Source organism: Musca domestica, unplaced genomic scaffold, assembly GCF_030504385.1.
Source record: "Musca domestica strain aabys unplaced genomic scaffold, Musca_domestica.polishedcontigs.V.1.1 49, whole genome shotgun sequence".
Taxonomy (NCBI): domain Eukaryota; kingdom Metazoa; phylum Arthropoda; class Insecta; order Diptera; family Muscidae; genus Musca; species Musca domestica.
The window spans coordinates 6,286,849-6,309,529 of NW_026712344.1; the positions used below are offsets into that span (position 1 = coordinate 6,286,849).

Here is a 22,681-nt window from a genome sequence, read left to right on the forward strand (position 1 = left end):
ACAATTTTCTGTCTTAGGCTGTCACATTCATTACTAACTTCAAATACCAAATTTGGAACAATTCCAGTGAATAAATTTGCTAAAATCATCAAAATGCCGAATATCGGGAGCTACCTTTATATGGGGGCTATAACAAAACGTGGACCTACATAGCCCATTTTCAATACCAAAAGTCCTGTAGACAAAACATACATTTGAGTAAAATTTTATCATTCTACTTCAATTCGTTCGGAAGCTAATGTGATTTCCACAGACGGACAGATGGACGGACATCGTTAAATCGACTTAGAATTTTATGCTGATCAATAAGATATATATATTTTGTGGGGTCTAAAATGTGTATTTCGAGGTATTACAATCGGAATGACAAACTTAATATACCCTCCATACTAAGGTGGAGGGTATAAAACCAAAGGGGGTGAGCTAAATAAAACCGTTTAAAACATCATAAAGTAGGCAGAACTGTTACACGTGAGCCTGCATGGAAAATACTCTGTTACGGAAAATGTTATATTATTGCGAGTGTCAAATACTAAATTTCATTAATAAATGTTACTAAAATCACTGTTCTCCCACCGGAGGTGGTATACCGAAAGACTCAATAGTATGGTGGAGGGTATAGAAACTATGAATGTTTTTAATCTTTCTTCGTCGAAACTTTTCGCTTCACTAGATAAAACTACGTACCAAACAGCATCAAAAAGGTTTCGATTTTTTTTTCCGATTTTTGCAGTTTTTCCATTTTTCCTTGTAGTACCATCCACCATAGTATGAAGGGTAAATTGAGTACGCCATTACGTTTGTAACACTTCGGAATATACATAAAGTATATATATTCTTAATTAGCGTAACATACTATGTCGATGTCCGCCCATCTGTCCGTCAGTGGAAATCACTCTAGCTTCCGAACGAAATGAAGTAGGTTGATAAAATTTAACTCAAATGTATATTATGTCTGCAGGACTTTTGGTATTGAAAATGACCCATGTAGGTACACGTTTTGGTATAGCCCCCATATAACGGTACCTCCCGATATTCGGTATTTTGACGATTTTAGCGACATTATTCACCGGAATTGTTTAAAATTTGGTATTTGAAGTTCATAATGGATACTACAGCCTAAGACAGAAAATTGTCTGTGCAGGTCCACGATTTGGTATAGCCCCCATATAATGGTAGCTCCCGATTTTCGGTATTTTGATAATTTTAGCGACATTATTCACCGGAATTGTTTAAAATTTGGTATTTGAAGTTCATAATGGATACTACAGCCTAAGACAGAAAATTGTCTGTGCAGGTCCACGTTTTGGTATAGCCCCCATATAATCGGTATTTTGATAATTTTAGCGACATTATTCACAGGAGTTGTTTCAAATTTGGTATTTGAAGTTCTAATGGATTCTACAGCCTAAGAAGGAAAATTGTTTATCAAGATATCGGTATATATTAGATCATCTAAGATATCTGTAGTTTCGATTCAATATAAATCGAATCGAAGTGGTTTCCATCACAAAGCTATATAAATATGTTGTTGTATGAGTATCATCGATACTTCAATTTAAAACTTTTGGTTGGTTGGTTGAAAATGTTGTATATATACATTAGATTTAACAAAATAATCCTTACCTTATTATCCACCAGATAAAGCTGAAGAAAAAAATATTTCAATTTAAGAAAATTTCAACATTATAAGCTTTTTTAGAAATGCTTCTGCTTTGTTTATTTCAAACAAAATATTTCTATATGATATGTATATAATTTTAATTCTAATTATTAAATATATAATTTAAAATTAATTTTTGAACAATCATATCAAAACAATCCATCATCATTAACCCCAAAGAAAATAATAAACTGTACAATTTTCTTTTTTCTTGCAGGTTCCGAATGTGAAAACAAAAGCTCAACATCCGCTTCCGCAACTATCTATGAAATGAAGATGCAACAGCTGACATTGCTGGCCGTGGCAATAATCCTGACAATGGTCAATAGCATTTTCCAATAAAAGCACAAAAAGCACAAAACACTCACCCACACACATACACATAATTTAATTAAAAATAATAACAATAACATTAAAAAAAAATAATTATTAAATACAACAAAACAATTGATTAATTTTTAAAGAGATAAATTAAAAGAGATTTAGTAATGACAACAACAAAAAAGCCAATGATAATGAATAAATGAAAGAATGAATAAATGAAGCACAATTTGTAGCGAAAAGAAAAGAACACATGCAACAGCCAAACCAGAAAAAAGAAATCAACATAAATACCCAAACACTCGCAAAATGCTGTCCCTTAAGGGACTCAAGACCGCAATCCCCTGGATAATAGATATTTGATAGTCACGCCTGCATAGGATCATGATGCTATTATTAATCCACAACATTTTGTTTCAAAATCAAATGAAAATTGTAGGCAATTTTGTAAAATGATATTGATTTTGTTATTTGGTAAAATAGAACGACAAACAAAAACTTGAAAAAAAGACTAAAATTTGGGGTGAATAAAGTTTGTAGATTGCCCTGTTTTTTTGAGCAACCAATGCCCCCACCCCCGGAGATTTTTGTAGCTTTTTATTAGGAAATAAAAAAAAAAACAAACAAAACACAACTTAAAAAATAAATAAAATGACACAAGACAACTAAAAATATTTTAACTGAAGCGAAGATGAAACTTGGAGTAGTTTGACACTCAATGGAAGAAAGGCAGGAAGACTTTGAATATGGTATTGTTATATTAAAAACTGTAGATGAATTACCCACCAAAGATACTCATTACAAACCAGGTTACAAACCTTTTCCTTTACTTAGAGCATGTCAGACGAAACACATTTTTATTCCATGGTCAGTAAAAGTCAATTGAAGTAGTACTTGTTCCTGCGAATGTAATGAATATGTTTGCTGGGTAAGGCATATTTTAAATATATTTTTTTCAGTCCTCACTTCTTATTTCTATGTTCACCTATATTTGAGAGCGCAAATATATTTGAATAGGACTTTTCTCTTTTTTTCTCAGTGTTCCTTGTCGGCCCAACAGTGTTTTTTCTGAGAAGACGAAAATGCTGGCAAACGATCTCCAAAGGTTTTTAAGAGGAGCCAAAAGCTGAAAGAACGGTGCTATGAAAAAACAAAATTGGTTGTTGTATGGTATCATATATTTTGTGTCCGATATCCAAGTGAGACTTTATTTTCTCCCATGCATAGACTGAATACGCCTTCATAGTAATTATATGAATCCAATGGAAGGACATTTAACAAAAAATATTTTTTCCAATGAAGCACATGTGACCGAATTTAGTCAAACACAAGAAATTTTATTGATTTTTTAACGCCTTCATATGTCCAAAGCGATCCGAAGAACCGATATTCCTTCGAATGGATTTTATTATCCCCGTATGGCTGGAGAAAAACTCTTGAGGATCATGGTCCATACTTGGAACAACATCGTATTTTTAGCAAACCTGGATCGAGTTCAAAAAGAGACGATATCGGTTCACTCCTACGGATATCGAAAATATACAAATCTTGGCATATCACAATATTTAGATGAGATGCGAAACTGGACAATATTTTTCTACTCCTCTTTAGTAATTCTCCAAACAAAAGTAAAAAATGAACAATAAAAAATTTCGTAATTTTTAACTTAGTTAGAGCAATTATGAAAACGAAAAAAATCGGTCCAATTTTTATACCTTATACCACAAGATGATCAGGTCTTTGTGCATTTGTTTGTAACAGGGAAAAGGAAAAGAGATAGACCCCTAGTTCCTTTTGATGATCTGCATAAAATCACATTCCGAATCGATTTATGCATGTCCGTCTGTCCATGTTTTTTGTAAACAGTGTACAGCTCGCATTTATTGCCCGATGCAGATGACATTTTACACAAATCATTTATTTGGACCAAGGACGAACCCTATTGAAATTGGAGATAATCGGTCAAAATTTTTATTTATAGCTTCATTATTTCTTCTTCTGATCTGCTTTTTATTGTGCACCAAACGTGTAATATCAGTCCAAATAGTATGGAATTTCGCACATACGACCAAATTAGACCTGAAAATAAGTATGCCAAATTTGTTCGAAATCGGTTTAGATATAGCTATAGCTCCCATATATACTGTTCAACCTTCATTATTTTTGCCCTCCGCAGGCGTAATATGCACTCAGTAACAACGATATTTGGGGACACATATCAAATATGGCTCAGAAATACCTTAGCCAAATTTTATCGAGATCTGTTCGGATTTGGATATAGCTCCCATATACATCTTTATCCGATTTCAAGTTAACTGTGCCTCGGAAAATGAGATAGAAATCGATTCAGAGGAGGATATTCCCCTCATATATTAGTTCTTTTAGACTTTAAATCATAACTTTGATCATAGTTGGTATGATTTAATTCTCAAAAATTCTCCATAAAAACTTTAATTTGATATGTGAAGCTCTACTAAATATGCAAAGTGGTGTAGGGTATCATAAAGTCGGCACCGCCCGACTTTAAGACTTTCGTTACTGGTTCTGTTTTATTTTTTGAGCTATTATGAACATCGAATATATAGGTGCATCCATTTGGGATCCCCCAAAAAAGTTAAAAAAATTCAGCAAAAAAAATCATGCTTAAATCTCTATAAAATGGGGTACGCGTTATGGTCCTAACTTGGTTCGGTTTATACCCGAAGCGATGAGGCTGTAACTTTCTATATTGTTTATACTCTCAGCCATATGAGTACAGAGGGTATATGTTATTTGATACGGCCATACGGGCCTCATCAAAATAACGGTTTTAGATTCTTGGTCTCTTTTGCACCTAATCCATTTCAGAACATTTGGAGTCGATTTATAAGTTCCGTTTGTGTATCTGTCTGGCTGGTGCGCACGATAACTCTAAAAGAAAGTACCTGTTTTGGTCCAAACTTGGTACATCGTAATATTATTATCAAACTAACACCCAGTTCGGAGATGGACAACATTGGCCCGATACTTCTCGAACCTCCCCTACAATTGTTCAAAATTTTCACAGAAAATAATTTGCCTTATAGAAAAACAAAGGATCATCCGGTTTTTTGTTAATCCTAATACTTAAATCATTGCAAGGTCAGGTGCGAAAATCCAGTACCAGTACCTTTCCCACAAGGGGTCACAAGTTTGAATCAATATAAATCTTATTAAATGGGAAATAAGAGTCCATTCAACTTCAAATTTGGCACATTTTAATATCTCAACTAAAACAAAATCTTTTGTGTGAGATGATACATATCGTCCCACCCCTTCCCTGGTACCTCTCCGACAAAAGGTCACAATTACCAACAATTAAATGTTTCATATTCCGCAATTTATGAAAGATATAATTATTGGTAATTGTGACCTTTGTTTGGGGGAGGTACCAGAAGGGGTGGTCCGTTCTTCAAATATGATTTTTTTGTCGGTAGTAGTAGTATTGGAATATACGAAATTTGAAGACAATTGACATTTTTTTCCCATTTTATTGGAGATAGGATTATTGAGAATTGTAAACCTTTAGAGGCACTGGAAGAAAGGGGCCGATATTGTCCTTTTTCCATTATAAAATTGTATACTCTTTTTAAGTAGCCGGCTTTCGAATGAGACTTGACATTTTCTCGTCCAACATCCTCTACGTGAATCCAAGTTTTTCTTAATAGTTTTTTTTTCTTTCGCTGCGGTATGTCCAACACTACGGCTAAGGGAATCAAAGTTTGGAAATAACAAAGAAAAAAGTGAAATTTGAGTATTTTCGAAACCCCATGTCACAGGAAGTACGGGTCATCGTTTTGAATAACAATGACACCAATAAAAGGCGAATTGAACCAATTAAAATCCGTCAATGCAAGTGGTGTGAAGATGGGATACATCGGTTCATTGGTTCGTCCCCCACAAAACCTTAAAATTTTGAATCATCATATATCATGTAATATATGAACCACATGCTTGGCACCATCATTTACACTCTTCTTTGGATTTGGGAACAATGAAAAATAATCATTCCCGCCAGAATCATTTTTCTTGCATAGATATATTTTCATACTTTCAAATTCAAAAAATACGTTTCTCTTATTTTTTTTTTTTTTTGTATTGAAATGTATATCTGTCAAAATTTTGTTGAAATTTTGACAATGAGAAGATGTCAAATGGACAATTTTGAAAAAATTGTAAACATATGATTGCATGAATTTACCTTCTTGATTCTACCATGTTAAATAACAATGCTGCCATATTTTTACTTTCAAAACTTTTCTTAAATTTGTCAAACTACATCCAAGTTAAAAAAGACACATTATATAGTTTTTTTAAACTGTGTTTGCATTGTGTAATTGGTAACATTTGAAACGTGTCGTTATATGATTTTTGTCCTACTCCTCAAAGAAATAGAGAAATAAATCCGAAAGCCAAAAATTGACTCTATTTCATAATTATGGAGCCAAGACCCCCGCAAAAAGGGGGTTTAAATTAAAGCCAACTCAGAACAGTTTTTGCAAAAGAGAAACGATTTTTTTTAGACGAAAAGTACATAAATTCCAATTGACGAAAGCAAACTCCTTTTTATAGTAAAAAGCATATCAAATTGCACAAATCCAAACAAAATTATGACAATTTTTTTGATAATAAAAAAAAAAAATAAAACAAAAATATGACAAAGACGATGGAAAATCTCCTTCCCTCCCTCCCTCGCTAGATGGAAGGAACAAATATATTTTTTTTTGTACTCACCCAAGGAAAAACCAAAATAAAAACAGATTTTATAATATTATTAATTGATATTGAGGAAAATCCCCTACTCCTCCTCTTAGAGAATAATTGATAAAAAGAGAATAAAACTAAATAAATTGAAATCCCTTTTTGTACACGCTTTTGGGAGTGGCAGGTTTTGAGAAAATCAAAGCCCTTAAAACAATTTTTCATTTTTAAAACATGTTAGCCACTCTTCTTTTTGTTTTGATAAGCAAAAAATAAATAATGTGTAAAGGTAAAATTTACAAACAATAATAATAGAAATATTAAATTTGGATTAAGCAACGATATGACAATTCAAAATTTTAAAGAACAAAATATTTGAAGCATGTCGTATTTGTATTACACAAACCATACAAATAAACACATATTATTAGAATTAGTCTATTGGGAGCTCGTTTCAAAGCATAGCCCAAAATTGTAAGAACACTTTTGAGCTTTAGTTATTGAAAACTAACGCCCCACAAAATAAATTGCAACTGCTTTAATGAAAATTGTTAGTCTCTTATTTTGGTTTCTGCTAAATTTTATTTATCTCTCTCAATAAAAAATAATAATAAAAAAATGAATTATCAAAAAATTATAACACTTTCCTCGATGGGTTAGCTTTAAGCTCTATTGCTAAATTAAAAATAAAACTTGTTGCAGTTAAACAATTTTTCTATGTTTTAATTATACCCTCAGCCATATGGATAGTTATACCCTCAGCCGTATGGCTAGTTATACCCTCAAGCATATGGCTAGAGAGGGTATATATCATTTGATACAGTCAAAACGTGCCTAGTTTTAGACCCTAGGTCTCTTTTTGACCAAATCCGTTTCAGGACACTTGGAGTCGATCTAGCGATGTTCGTCCGTCCGTCTGTCTGTATGGTTGGCTGGTGCGCAGGATAACTCTCGGAGGGAGTATTTTATTTGGTACAAACTTGGTACATGCTAATATTTTTGTCAAACTTAGATCGAGTTCGGAGATGGGCAATGTCGACACATTCCTTCTGGTACCTCCCCCACAAAAGGTCGAAATTTTCAAAAAAAAAAAAAAATATTTTCTTCACAAAAAAGAGAAAGGATTATCCGACTTAGCTCCAACTTTTCAACTCCTAATATTAACATCAGTGCTAGGTTAGGTGCGAAAATAAACAATATCGGTCCACTCTATCAAGTCCCTCTTTCAAAAAGGGTCAACATTTTGAATAATTACAACCCTTATAAAACTTGATGTACGTGTCCGATTGTCTTAAAATTTCACACATCCCAATATTTTTATTAACCCAAGGTCTGGTAATAAGATGGAATACATCGGTATACTCCTTCTGGTACCACGCCCACAAAAGGTCGAAATTTTCAAAAAAAAAATTATTACACAGAAAGAGAACGGATAATCCGATTTTGCTCCAACTTTTCAAATCCTAATATTTGCGTTAGTTCTAGGTCAGGTGTAAAAATGGATTATATCGGTTCACTCCATCAAGTACCTCCCCCACAAAGGGTCAAAATTTTGAATAATTACAACTCTTACAAAATGTGATGTAAGAGTCCGATTGTCTTAAAATTTCACACATCCCAATATACTCAAGATCTGGTGTTAACATGGAATATATGGGTCCACTCCTTCTGGTACATCCCCTACAAAAGGCCGAAATTTTCAAAAATGGACAATATTGGTCCACTCCATCAAGTACCTTCCCCCCAAAAAGGTTCCGATTGTGTTAAAATTTCACACATCCCAATATTTTTATAAACCCAAGACTTGGTGTTAACATAGAATATATAGGTCCACTCCTTCTGGTACCTCCCCCACAAAAGGTCGAAATTTTGAATACCCATGGAGCTCATAAAAAGCGGAAATAACTTTAGATTCCATTTACACTTAGCACATCTGAATATTTCTATCAACACAAGATCTGTTACAAAGATGGTATAGATCGAACCATTTCTTCGAGTACTTCCCCCTTACATATGGTTCAACATTTTGAAAAACAAAACTCTCAAATAAAGCGAAGAATTTTTTTTTTTTTTTTTTTTGCTAAGACAAGATATGAATATGATATATATCTGCGAATCCCTTCTGGTACCTTACCCACAAAGGATCATAATTTTCAATACTTATATCGGTCATAACTTGCGAAACAAGTCAGCGATTTTTCTAAAAATTATCACATATCTCATAATGAAGGATGTAACCGATGTAGTCGAGACCTGAAACGTCGGAATATTTATATCATATTTATTTGGGTCCGATACGAAATGGACAATATTGGCCCATTCCTTCGGAACCTACTCCATAGAGGGTGAAAAATTTGAATAATCGTAACAGCAGTCAAAATATATTTAAAAATCGAACATTGGCTGAGGGTATACATCTGTCGGTTAAACCGACTGATACTTTTTTAACTTGTTTTTCATTTACATTGCTCAATTTGAAATAATTTTCAATATTTTCCCTTTAAATATAACTTGCATCGATTCGGTTAAAATCTTTAGATCTATCCCTTAAATTTTCTGCAAATGTTAATATTTTCACAAAAATATAAATATTTTGTTATTTTCTTTTAGTATTCACAATTTTATTTGTTCCTTCTTAATTAAAAAAAATAACATATCAATATTTACAAAAGTTAAAATAAATACAAATTGGCTTTAAACAATAAAAAATAATAAAATCTAAACTAAAACCCAAACCACACAATAAGGTATGTCTGTAATTGTATTTAACAAAAAATAAAAAAACCGTAAAAAGAACTAACAATAATATTTATAGATAAAAACCAAAAAAATAATAATAACTCCTTATATTAATTAAATGTATTATGGAAAAATATATATAAAAGTAAATTGCTATTTAAATGGTATTAGCGGAAGAAATCCAAAATAAAATGTTCTTAGTTTTTAAAACAAAATAAAACAATAAAAAAGAAAATAAAAAACGCATATCTATTGCAACTATTAAAGAAACATATTATATATATTACAAAAAAAAAAAAAAGAAAGACATAAAAAAATATTATTAAAATAAGACAAAAACTAAAAAAAAAATACAATTACAACAAATATATATACATATATATGAATGCATATCAACCATATTTAATGGATAGATGGATATTACTTTCATTACAAAGAGAAAAACAAAAACAACAACAACAAATATTAACGAAACATTATAACAAAAAAGAAAAACAACAAACTAAAATGTGAAATAAAACCAACCAAATTACTTTAGAGTTTAGTTATACTCATAAAACTAAAACAAACAATAAAACAAATATGAAGAACAACAAGAAAAACAAAACTGATAAATAATTTCAATGAGCGATGTTCGCTTTTAAAACAAAATAAAAATAAAAATTAAAATTAGAACAGAAAATAAAACTGCAAAAACTCATTTCACATAAATTGTAACCTTTTTAGTAAAAACAGAAATGAAACCGAAAATAACAATAACATATATACCGGCTAAGTAATTACAATAAACAATAAATAATTACAATTAATAATTACACCCTTTTCCACTCACCACTTTCACATTATTCTCTTCATCAATTGTAATTTAAAAAAAAAAAATAATAATAAATCAATGCTTTATATATTTGGACAAAAAAAAATTAATTAAACCGAATATACATTTTTTATGTAAAGCAGGTCTCAAAGGCTTTTGATAATTAATTCTATTAATAAATAAAACAAACAAAAAAAACTCAAAATCACATACCAATTAAATAAAATTGAAAACTTTACCAAAAAAAATATTACTCCATTTTTTTTAATTATTTTAGTTTTAGATTGTTTTGTTGCATTAGATTTATGTTATTTAGATTATTATTTATTACTTTTCAAGTTTAAGGCAATAATGAGGCATACCATCGAGAGACGACGGTCTTCCCGGAAACTATGAAGGTTATTGAAATACCCCCCCGATAAAAGCAAATAAGCTAGCTTTTTATACCCACAGCCATATGGCTAGAGAGGGTATATATCATTTCATACGGCCGAAACGTGCCTACTGGAAATAACGATTTTAGACCCTAGGTCTCTTTGGACCAAATCCGTTTCAGGACATTTGGAGTCGATCTAGTGATGTCCGTCCATCTGCCTGGCTGGTGCTCGGAAGGAGTATACGATTTGGTCCAAGCTTGGTACATCATAATATTTTTGCTAAACTTAGATCGAGATGGGGCAATATCGGCACCTCCCCCACACAAGACCGAAATTTTCAAAGAAATATTTTCTGCACCAAAAGAAAAGCGATAATCAGATTTTGTTCCAGCTTTGTAAATTCTAATATTTGCGTGAGTTCTAGATCAGGTATTCCATCAAGTACCTCCCACACAAAGGGTCAAAATTTTCAATAATTACAAGTCTTTTAAAAAGTGATGTAAGTGATGTAAATGTATTATATAAACCCAAGGTCTGGTATAAAAATGGAATATATCGATCCACTTCTTTTAGTAAACCCCCACCCCAAAAAAGTCGAAATTTTCAAACAAAAAGCGCACAGGAAGCGAATCGATAATCCAATTTTGATCCAACTTTGCAAATCCTAATATTTGCGTTAGGTCTAGGTCTGGTGTAAAAATGGATAATATCAGGCCACTTAATCAAGTACCTCCCCCACTAAACGTCGAAATTTTGAATATCAATGAATCTCACAAAGCACGCGAAATTAACACCCGATTCCATTTAGTCTTTTCTGTCTGTCCGCAATCCCTTCTGATACTCTTTAACTTGTTTGGTTTACATGTGGAGACTATTTGCAAATGATTGACAGAGCTTCGTTAAATGACAAACATTCTCAGTCATTGAAGAAGTAACCTTTTCAAAGAAATAAACAACTTTGCAACGTCTGAGAACCGTCCCTCAGCTAAACAAACTAAATCTTGAATGAGGTTAGTTATGAAGGAAAAGGGCCATCTAGTTCAAATATCTGTTGTTTTAACTAATTGGAAATTTGCCTCTTTGTTAAGGGGAAAACGTGATCTTAGAAGAATAACATACATATTAAGGTAATTTGCATTTATCGTCGGAGTTCCCTTAGAGCTAAACCGGGTGGCTTTCTGAGGGAAGCAGTTTAGTGGCTAAGCTTAAAACAAAAACAAGTAAGCAAGGCTATAGTCGTGCGGGGCCGACCATGTGATACCCTACAACACTACAATGTGTTAGAAGCTCCCTTATGTCTAAATCCTTATTGGAAGATATCGCTTTTGAAATTATGTCATGGAGCATTGTGTGATCAGGAAACTTTTTCTGATTTTGGGTCACATATTTTGGGATCATCTCCAAAAGCAAGAGGACCCTCTGTATCTCATATATATGATTTGCTTGTCTACGATATTTGGCTACATTCGTCAATGAAATCAGCATAAAAAAGCCTTTTGTGTATTTTTGATTTCGCTCGTAAGTTATTTTCAGCGTTTCGGTAGAATTGAAATGTTGGTATTTTTTCACACAAAAGTAGTGGCTCATTCTACTCGCTGTCCTAAACTATAATTTCATACGAGATATCGTGTCCTTTGGTTTCTATTTGTGACCTTATAACGGCTGCAAAATCAAGAACATTGTTAGTTGTTGGCCTATTTCCACCCATAGATATATTGCGAACATCTTTATGTATATATACATTGTATATATTTCGCTATATATATCCGATATCCTTACTACCGACATCAACGTAACTGTCACAATTGACATTTTCGTCTATTTCGCAGGGATTAAAGATATTCGCGGTTTAATGGAATATTAGACTTTTATTTAACACAAATGTTATGGTCTATTTCACCCACTAAACATTACCTGATGACCATCAAAATTGGAAGGCTTCTGCCCAGCCCTAAGTTCTAGCTTCATTCAAACTTCCGCGTCGATTGGTCTATAATTGCGACCTGTAGAGCAACTGCAAAATCAGGACATTTTTCTGTTTTTGATCCATTTCAACCCCTAAATATTATGCGATGATCTCCAAAAGTATTCTGACCATAACCCCACCTCCATGCAAAAATTTAAGGAACGGGCCTTAATTGCGACCTGTAGCGTGATTAAAAATTAAGATGGACAGACGGACGGACATACATAGCTAGATCGACTCAACTCGGCGAGATAGGAAGATATAATTTCCTATGTGGGAAACGAATACAACACATAGTGTTGTAGGGTATAATATTTGATGTGGCCAAAACGTGCCTAAACGAAATAACGGTTTTATATCCTATGTCTCTTGGGACCAAAACCGTTTCAGGACATTTGAAGTCGATCGAGGGTGCGCACGATAACACTCGAAGGGTTTTGGCCCAAACTTGGTACATATTATTATCAAACTTAGATAAAGTTCGGATGTGAGCAATATGGGCACATTCCTTCTGGTACTTCCCACACACAGAGGTGGCAAAATTTTCAATAACCAAATGGTCATAAAAATGAAATAAGCATCTGATTCTCTTTATACTTCACCCATCCCGATATTTTTATTAACGAAAGATGGAATATATAGGTCGACTCCTTCTGGTATCATTCAGATTAACAAAATGCACATAAACGTGAAATATTTTTATTAACGAACTATTTGGTGTGAAGATGGAATATATAGGTCTACTCCTTCTGGTACCTTCTCCACAACGATTCCAAATTTTGAATAGTCACATCTCTCGTAAAAAGCGAATTAAGCACCCGATTCCTTCTAAACTTCGCAAATTCCAATATTTATACTACAACATCAAATTTGACACATCTCAATATTATTACCAACATATGATCGCTCATAAAAAGCGAAAGATAAGCATCCGATTCTTTTTAAATTTCACACATTCCAATATTTTTACTAACACACAAGATCTTGTACATCCCCTACAAAGGTTCGCAATTTTCAGTATTTATATCCCTCATAAACAGCGAAACAAGATGAGCGATTATTTTAAAATTTGCGATATCTTAAAACCAATTTACACGTTGTAAATTTGCTTGAAACAACGAAGGAAGTGAAAAGAAGTACTTGTCACATTTTTGTCGGCCCTGTCTTCCAAACACTCACTTTCCTTTACGGCAAAATTTCTATGTGTGAATTGGGTCCTATCCAGCTTATTAATTTGGCAAATGTTACAAAAATTTGTCTCCACTTTTGTCATTTAAATGAATTTATTTTATTTTTATTGATTTCAATATACAATTTTGCTTTTTTTTAATTTATAATTTTAAGGAAAAATAATTTTTTATATATTTTTTTTCTAATGCAATATTTTAATAAACTACTTAAAATCAACGATGGAAGGTCATTGTATCCAATATGCTTCCCTTGGCATATGATTGTAGCCATCAAACAACAAATTCAGCATATTTCCTAAAATGTCCTTCCTCCACACGCACTCAATCTAACTATAACAACCCAAATTAAGGACCTATTGGAAATTCCCAAACAAATATTATGAGAACAAATAAATTAAACCAAAAAAAAAGTAGAATTAAAAACAAACTAATCACAAACAAAAATATATATAAAAAATTTATATTTTTTATACATGAAAATAAGAAAATATCTAAAATTAAAAGGAATAAAAACAAGACACTACTTTAAACAAAAAAAAAATAAATTAAAGAAAAATATAAATTAACTTCTTATTATTTTATCTCATTTTCCCTCTCTTTCCTTCGTCTTAAGTGCTATTAGAATTTCCACAAGATATTTCATTTTTGCATTGAATATTCCGCAGATCATGCATGCCTCCAAAAAACCAAAAAAATGATTTCCCATGAATTTTGATGCAATCGTGAAATGTCTTTTATTTTTAAGAGAAAAGAACAACAACAAAATCAATACGAAAATTTTGAAACAATAACTATGTAATTGAAATTATAAAACCAAACCAAAACGGAACGGAAACTAAACAAAACAACATTTTTGGAAATATATTTTGTCGATTTTTTTGTGCATGGTTTTCGGCTCAAGCCAAACAAAAAAATTAATCAATTTGACAATATAAAATATTTCGCCTTAAAAAAAAGAGAAATTTTCTACTTAAATGAGAATCGGTTATTTTTTCACAATCCCAATAAAGAGAAAAGCAAAACACACACACACGTACACACAATGGACAAAATAATTTGTATAATTTTCTAACAAAAAAAAATGTGTATTTTATATAATAATAACAAATTCTAAACTCTTTTTTGGCATTTCCATGAGAAATTTCACCTTAGAAATATGTTTTGGGCCACAGCAAGGCTCTTTTCCTCAATTTTACAAACCAATGGAAAAATGGTTTGGGATTGGAAACAGCTATCGGTTTTTAAAGCCCACAATCCCTTTGAACAAAAAATAAATCCTTTGAAAATAAACCTAAAATAATTGAAAGTAGTTAAGTGTATATAAGAATATTAGTATTAAATATAAAATCTGTTACAAAAACATATTAAAAATAAAAAAAAATGATTTATTTCTTAATTATTTTCTTAGCTAAAATAGCAAAAAAAGGTTTTTTATTTTTATTTTTCAATTTAATATTTTTTATATCAGCTACGACATCTGATAATAAAGAAGACACACAAAAACATACAAATTAAGATTAAAAAAAAAAAACAAGAAAAAAACAATAAATGCCACACAAAATAGAAAATAAAAAACAACAAAAAATTCTTCAAGGAATAAATTGACACAGTTTGACAAGATTTGCACCGCAGAAAAAAAATTAGGAAACCAAAAAAAAAAAAAAACTAAAAACTTCTTGATACATTTTTTCTATCCCAATCACAAAAATCCTATAAATGAAAAAAAAAAATCCACAAACACACAGAAAATAATGCATTTGAATGAAATACAAAAAGTAAACCAACAACAAAACCATAAATTAAGAAACAAAAAACAACAACAACAGGATGGGGAAAAATTCAACATTAAATAAATGGTTTTGATGTATAAATATTATCAAATACATATCAATTTATGGCCTATTATTTTATTTAAACAATTGATTAAGAAAATGAAATCTACCACAATTAAGCTAATGTAATGAAAAAAAAACATTATTGAGAACAAACCAAGCAGATCATTTTACAAAGTAATTTTTTTTTTTTGTATGAAAACAAAGCACAGTAATGTCCAATAGCAGAAACCCCTTAGGGCTTTAATTTTTTGATGTTTTGGGTTAAATTAACAGAGGTACTATTTGAAAATTTTTTGCACATTTCGGTATTCCAAAATAGGTCTTGACTAATTCTAGACTATTTCTGAAAACAATTTCCCTAAAACAATGTCGGTAAAGCAATTTTGCCATTAGCATAAAATCCAATTCATACAATACATGTTTTCAAAAAAAGGCTGCCTGTGATTTCTTCATTTTATGAATATTGTTCATCAAAGTAGAGATAATTCTCCAATAGAATGCCATTAACACAGACCTAAAAACCCCTCAAATTTAATAAGTACGGTCTATATTTTCTTCATTTTAAGAATGCTGTTCATAAAAATAGGAATATTGTTTTTAAGTTATTTTCACATACTATGGAATATGAATATTGTTCATAAAAGTAGATACAATTCTCCAGAATGCCATTAACACAGAACTAAAAAACCCACATTTAATGGGTATGGTCTATGTTTTCTTCATTTTAAGAATGCTGTTCATAAAAATAGGAATATTGTTTTTAAGTTATTTTCACATACTATGGAAAACACACTTCCCCAAGAAAATGCACAATAATACACAATCGAACTCATACCATGTATTATAGGGTTTGAAAGTGCTGCCAATGTTTTCTTCATCTTATGAATTGTATTCATAAAAGTAGGAGTATTTTTTTTTTTTTTTTTTTTTTTGATTTCTTTCCACATATCCTAAAAACTCTTCTTCCATTATTAGCTCTTAAAGAATTTGAATTTTTAAAATTTTTTAAACGAAAAATGCGATTGGCATAGAATTGAGTTCATACAGTTGAAGAAAGTGTTGAAAAAATACGCCTTCGTTTTCTTCTATTTATGAATTGTATTCAAAAAACTAGGAATATTGTTCTTAATTTATTTTCACATACTTCCATACTTCATTAAGAGAATGCTATTAACACACACATTCGATCTCATATAGTTTACGAATAGAGTTTGAAAATGCTATAAATATTTACTTCATCTTATGAATTGTATTCATAAAAGTAAGAACATTTTTTTTTTTTTTTTTTTTGATTTCTCAAGACAAAATCTTATCAATTTCGAATTCAATATATAAAACAGTGTTCAAAAATTCTGCCTATGTTTTCTATATTTTATGAATGCTTTCCATAAAAATTGGAATATTGGTTTTTAATTTATTTTAATCATATTTTTCCAAGAACAAGCCAATAAGGAGAAAATCATACGACTCACGACAATTGCAACGAATGTATTTTATGCACTCTGTGCATAAAAATGAAAATACAGTTTTGTAGTAGTGGTAAGCTTAGGCATATTTTCGAAAAAATGAGTAAATACCAAGTAATCTTCTATAGATAGAAGGTCTTTAATAGAAAGAAGACCTGCAAGTTTTCCATAGATCAAAGACTCTTACATAGATAAAAGACCCATAGATTTTTTTCCTATCGAATACTGTACTGTAGATATAAGACCGAAAGATCATCTACAGATTGAGGAGAATAATTATTTTTCCATCTTTATACCCTACACCACAAGGTGGTCAAGGTATTATGTCTTTGTGCATTTGTTTGTAACAAGCAAAAGGAAACGAGATAGACCCATAGTTCCTTTTAATGATCTGCATAGAATCACATTCTGAGTCGATTTATGCATGTCCGTCTGTCCATCTATTTTTGTAAACAAAGTACAGTTCGCATTTATTGCCCTATCCAGATGAAATTTTGCACAAATCATTTCTTTTTGGCCCAAGGACGAATTGGAGATAATCGGTCAAAATTTAAGTATAGCTCCCATATATATCTTCGTCCGATTTGCCTTTTATTGTGCACCAAACGTGTAATATCAGTCCGAATAGTATGGAATACGATCCGTACGATTAGATTGGACCTGAAAATAAGTATGACATATTTGATTGAAATCGGTTCAGATATAGCTATAGCTCCCATATATATTGTTCATCCGATTTGTTATTTTTGTCCTCGGCAGCCGTAATATGCACTCTGTAACAACAATATTTGGGGAAAAATATCAAATACAGCTCAGAAATTGGTTAAGATTTGGATATAGCTCCCATATATAACTTCGTCCGATTTACCTTTTTTTGTCCACCAAACGTCTAATATTTGCTCAAATGGGATGGAATTTGGCACATACGACCGAATTGAGTCTAGAAGGTAGTATGTCAGATATCGGTTCAGATATAGCTATAGCTCCCATATATACTGTTCATCCGATTTGTCATATTTGTTACACACAGCCGTAATATGCACTCTGTAACAACAATATTTGGGGAAATATATCAAATGCAGCTCAGAAATATCTTTGCTAAATTTTATCTAGATCGGTTCAGATTTGGATATAGTTCCCATATATAACTTCGTCCGATTTACCTTTTATTGTGCACCAAACGTCTAATATTTGCCCAAATGGGATGGAATTTGGCACATACGACCGAATTTAGTCTAGAAGGTATTATGCCAAATTTGGTGAAGATCGGTTCAGATATAGCTATAGCTCCCATATATATTTTTCATCCGATTTGTTGTATTTGTTACCTACAGCCGTAATATGCACTCTGTAACAACAATATTTGGGGAAATATATCAAATGCAGCTCAGAAATATCTTTGCTAAATTTTATCGAGATCGATTCAGATATAGCTATAGCTTCCATATATACTGTTCATCCGATTTGTTACCCACAGCCGTAATATGCACTCCGTAACAACGATATTCAGGGAAATATATCAAATACAGCTCAGAAATATTTTTGCCAAATTTTATCGAGATCGGTTCCGATTTGGATATAGCTCCCATACATATTTTTTATCCGATTTCAAATTAATTGTGCACCAAATGGGCAATACAAGTCCGAATTTAAAAGATACAAATGCTTCGGCATATTTTGTCCTTTGAACTTTAAATTATAATTATAATCATGGCGTGTATGATTGAATTCTCCCATAAAAACTTTTAATTATTAAGTGGAGCTCAACTAAATTAGCAAAGTGGTGTAGGGTATCATAAAATCGGCCCCGCCCGACTTTAGGACTTTCTTTACTGGTTTTATATACATTTTAGGTGAGGTAATTTAATCATATGGAATACATGGGATTGAACATATTTTTGAAATTCCAAACGGAACTTGACATTCAAGAACTTTGTCATCCTATAACCATTATCGAATCAGGCCTTCTTAGAACTTGTTCAACATATAACATAGAACATACAAAAAATAGGTCAGCACACAATCATACAAGAGAAGCCCATATTGTTTCCTCAAGGATGTTTATGAAAATGGTAATATTAAAATTTCCTAAAATAAATTCAATATTGGTTTTACCAACTTTCGATTTCCTAAGTCTATGAAGGATATATATTACACATTGAATTTCGCTATGAGTCACCAAAAGAAACAGATCTGCCTGTGAAATATATATCCTTAAAAATGCTAGAAATAATTTCAAATAAAGCATTTTTTTAATATTGTACCGTAAAAGTATATTTTAGAAGAAGTATTTGGAGGACATTAAGGGCACATAATGTCATATCATACATTTTAGATAAACACTAAAAAATTATAGACCATTTAAAAAAAGCTTTTTATTTTATTAAAACTTTAAATAGTCTCTTCTTAAATTCGACTTTCTGTTCCTCAAACATCAATGTTATTTTAAACCAATCAACAAATATGTTGCAATCTATTAACATTTTATATTGGGCATTGTGCAATAAAATCAATAAATATGTGTTCTTAATAATTAACCAAAAAATAAAACCAATCTATTCATATTCTTATGTTTTATTTAATTTATATATTATGAACTATTTATAATGAAAAATAAAATAAATAAAAAAAAACAAAAATTAGGGATCTGTTAAATTTAGCAAACATTTAGTGGACACAATGAAAATTTTGTCCTACTCAAGAAAAAAAACTCAAAAACAACAACAAATTATGAACAATTTTTTGTAGAGATGTGAAAAAAAAATTATAATTTTTGTTACTATATACAAAAAAAAAACTAACAACACTCAAATGCTAATATACATATATATAAACAAAAAACCAAAGCTCGTCAAAAAAGTATTAATTATAATGAGAATTTTTAAGAAAACATATCTGTTGAATTATATATGTTAAGCAAAAAAAAAAAAAAAAACCAAATGAAAAACAAAATCAAGTACTGAAGACAAAAAAAAAAGATAATTTATTACCGACAAAATGATATTAAACCAAAAAACAACTTCAATAATAGAAAATAAAATTATAACTAAAAAATCTAATCTATCTCTCTCTCTCTCCAAATCACTTTCACTTTTTTTCTACAAACTTCGTATTGACCACACAAATTTATCATATTACATTCTGATCATTTTCGAACATCTTCTATAACTCGAACTCATGGAGCCAATTTTTGAACTCTGATTAGAGAAGTTAGGTAAATTTTAATGACTAAAGACTATAAGAAACCAGATCAATAGCAACTAAAAATAGGTTAGAACGTCCATAGGTTCGTCTATAGACCATGGGATGTTTGTTAGATACAGTGTGAGATAAAAAACTGCAACAAAGTCAAATGCCATATTTTTAATTATTTTTTTAATTTTATTGAATGAAAGCAAAAATGTCGGAAATAGAATGAAATTTTAGAATAAGTTTAGATTTGTTCGAATTGGTCACCTTTGGCACGAATTATGGCCTTCAAACGGTCAATGAAACCGTCACACGCTGCCCGAATGTTTCTCTGTGGTATTTTGGCCCATTCCCGGCGAAGCGCTTTCTGGAGGTGATCGACACTTTGGAATTTTGATAGTGCCAACCTTGCTTCCCAAAATACCCCAGACACAATAGTCCAACGGATTGGTATCCGGAGATTTGGGTGGCCATTGTGCGCTGGAAATGAAGCGAGGAACCTCATTTTGTAACCATTGGCTCATGCTGAGTGTCAAATGTCTGCGACCAAAATGTTTGCGTGCCCAAGGCTTTAATACACCCTCCAGAATATGTTCCTTGTAATATTCGGTATTTATTCTAATGCCACGATCGATTAATACGAGCGGAGAGCGACCATCGGCTTTTATGGCGGCCCGCACCATCACCATAACCGGCGCTTGAGTTCTGGTGGCCAACCGAAGGTGCACATTTTTCGCTGACCTCTTTGGCAAGTAAACACTATCATTTTGTTTGTTTACAAACTGCTGGAAAACGAATATTTTCTCATCGGAGAAAACCAACTTCGGCAATTCATCACGTACGGCCACGCGATTGCAATTTTTTCATCTCACCTTGTAGAAGACCATGGGGTTTTGTGTATATGAAAGACAGATAAAAGACCATTAGGTCTTATGTAGATAGAAGACCACGGAATCTTTTAAAGAGTGAATACCATGGTTTCTTTTATATATGGATGGCCATTGGGGTCTTCTATCATAACTTCTAGAGACACACGGCCACGAGGTCTTTTTTTCATGAAAGACCACCAGTTTTTCTCGTGGATAAAATCCACGAGGTCTTCCATCGGTATAATATATCAAGAGCTATTTAGCTCATTTTTCAATATTTGCCGAATGGAATATTGCGATATGTTCAGCTCACGATCCATTTTTCGGCCACTGCGATTCGGGTCTCGATCAAGTCGCTTCTTTACTTTCCGAACGATTTCTGCTGATGTTTGCTCTTTTCTTCCTTTCACTTCCTTGACGTCGGGCTACGCTACCAGTATCACGGTACGAGACTCAAAAGATTTATTCACATTTTAATGCTGGAGTGCTCTAACGATAGCCAGTTGTGGTTATTTGAATTCCATCACGATTTTTTTTTTCTGGAAAATTCTCAACTAAATGCTGTTACTTGAATAATTTTAACAGCTGTCGGACGAGTGGCTTTAAAGTGACAGCTGTCTGAATTTGGTTGCAATTTTTTCATCTCACCTTGGAGAAGACCATAGGGTCTTGTGTATTTGAAAGACAGATAAAAGACCATTAGGTCTTTTGTAGATAGAAGACCATGGAATCTTTTAAAGAGAGAGTACCATGGGTTCTTTTATATATGGATGGCCATTGGGGTCTTCTATCATAACTTCTAGAGACACACGGCCACGAGGTCTTTTTTTTTTCATGAAAGACCACCAGTTTTTTTCGTGGATTAAATCCACGAGGTCTTCCATCGGTATAATATATCAAGAGCTCTTCTAAAGCTATTGGAAGCTAAGAGTTTTTAAGACCAAGAAAATGTACATAAGTATGAAAGACCATGAGCTGTTCTAAGAAAAAAGATCAATTTCAAAGATAAGATGGGGTATTCTATAGATAGAAGACCATGGGGTCTTCTGTAGATAGAAAATAGAAGACCATGGGTTCTTCTATTTATGGAGGGCAATGTGTTCTTCTATAGATAGAAGGCCTTAGGTTCTTCTATAAATCGAAGACCATCATAACTTCTAGAGACAGAAAACTACGACGTATTTTGTACATGGAAGACCACAAGTTTTTCTTGTGTAAATCAAAGACCGATAGAAGACCATGGGTTTGCTGTAGATAGAAGATAGAAGACCACGGGTTCTTCTATTTATAGAGGGCAATGGGTTCTTCTATAGATAGAAGACCACGGGTTCCTCTATGTACAGAGGACCATGGGTTCTTCTATAGATCGAAGACCCTCATAACGAGCTCTTTTGTACAAGGGGTATAACCAATTTTTCTGGTGGATTGAAATCCACGAGGTCTTCTATCAGTGTAATATATCAAGAGCTCTTCTTAACGTATTACAAGCTAAGAGTTTTAAGGACCATAAGTATAAATGACGATGAGCTCATT

The 22,681-nt window shown here is 31.9% G+C and overlaps 1 protein-coding gene across 3 annotated transcripts in view; it reads left to right on the forward strand.

Annotated features, from left to right (window-relative positions):
- The window catches only part of LOC101890429 (acetylcholinesterase-like), a 276,027-nt gene extending 265,916 nt beyond the window's left edge, over window positions 1-10,111 (forward strand). For 2 of the 3 annotated variants that reach the window (XM_059127903.1, XM_059127902.1), the window contains one exon: window positions 1,881-10,111. In XM_059127903.1, the coding sequence (XP_058983886.1) occupies window positions 1,881-2,005 (125 nt within the window). In that variant the 3' untranslated portion in view covers window positions 2,006-10,111. 3 annotated transcript variants of the gene reach the window in all.
- Window positions 10,112-22,681: the final 12,570 nt, after the last annotated feature.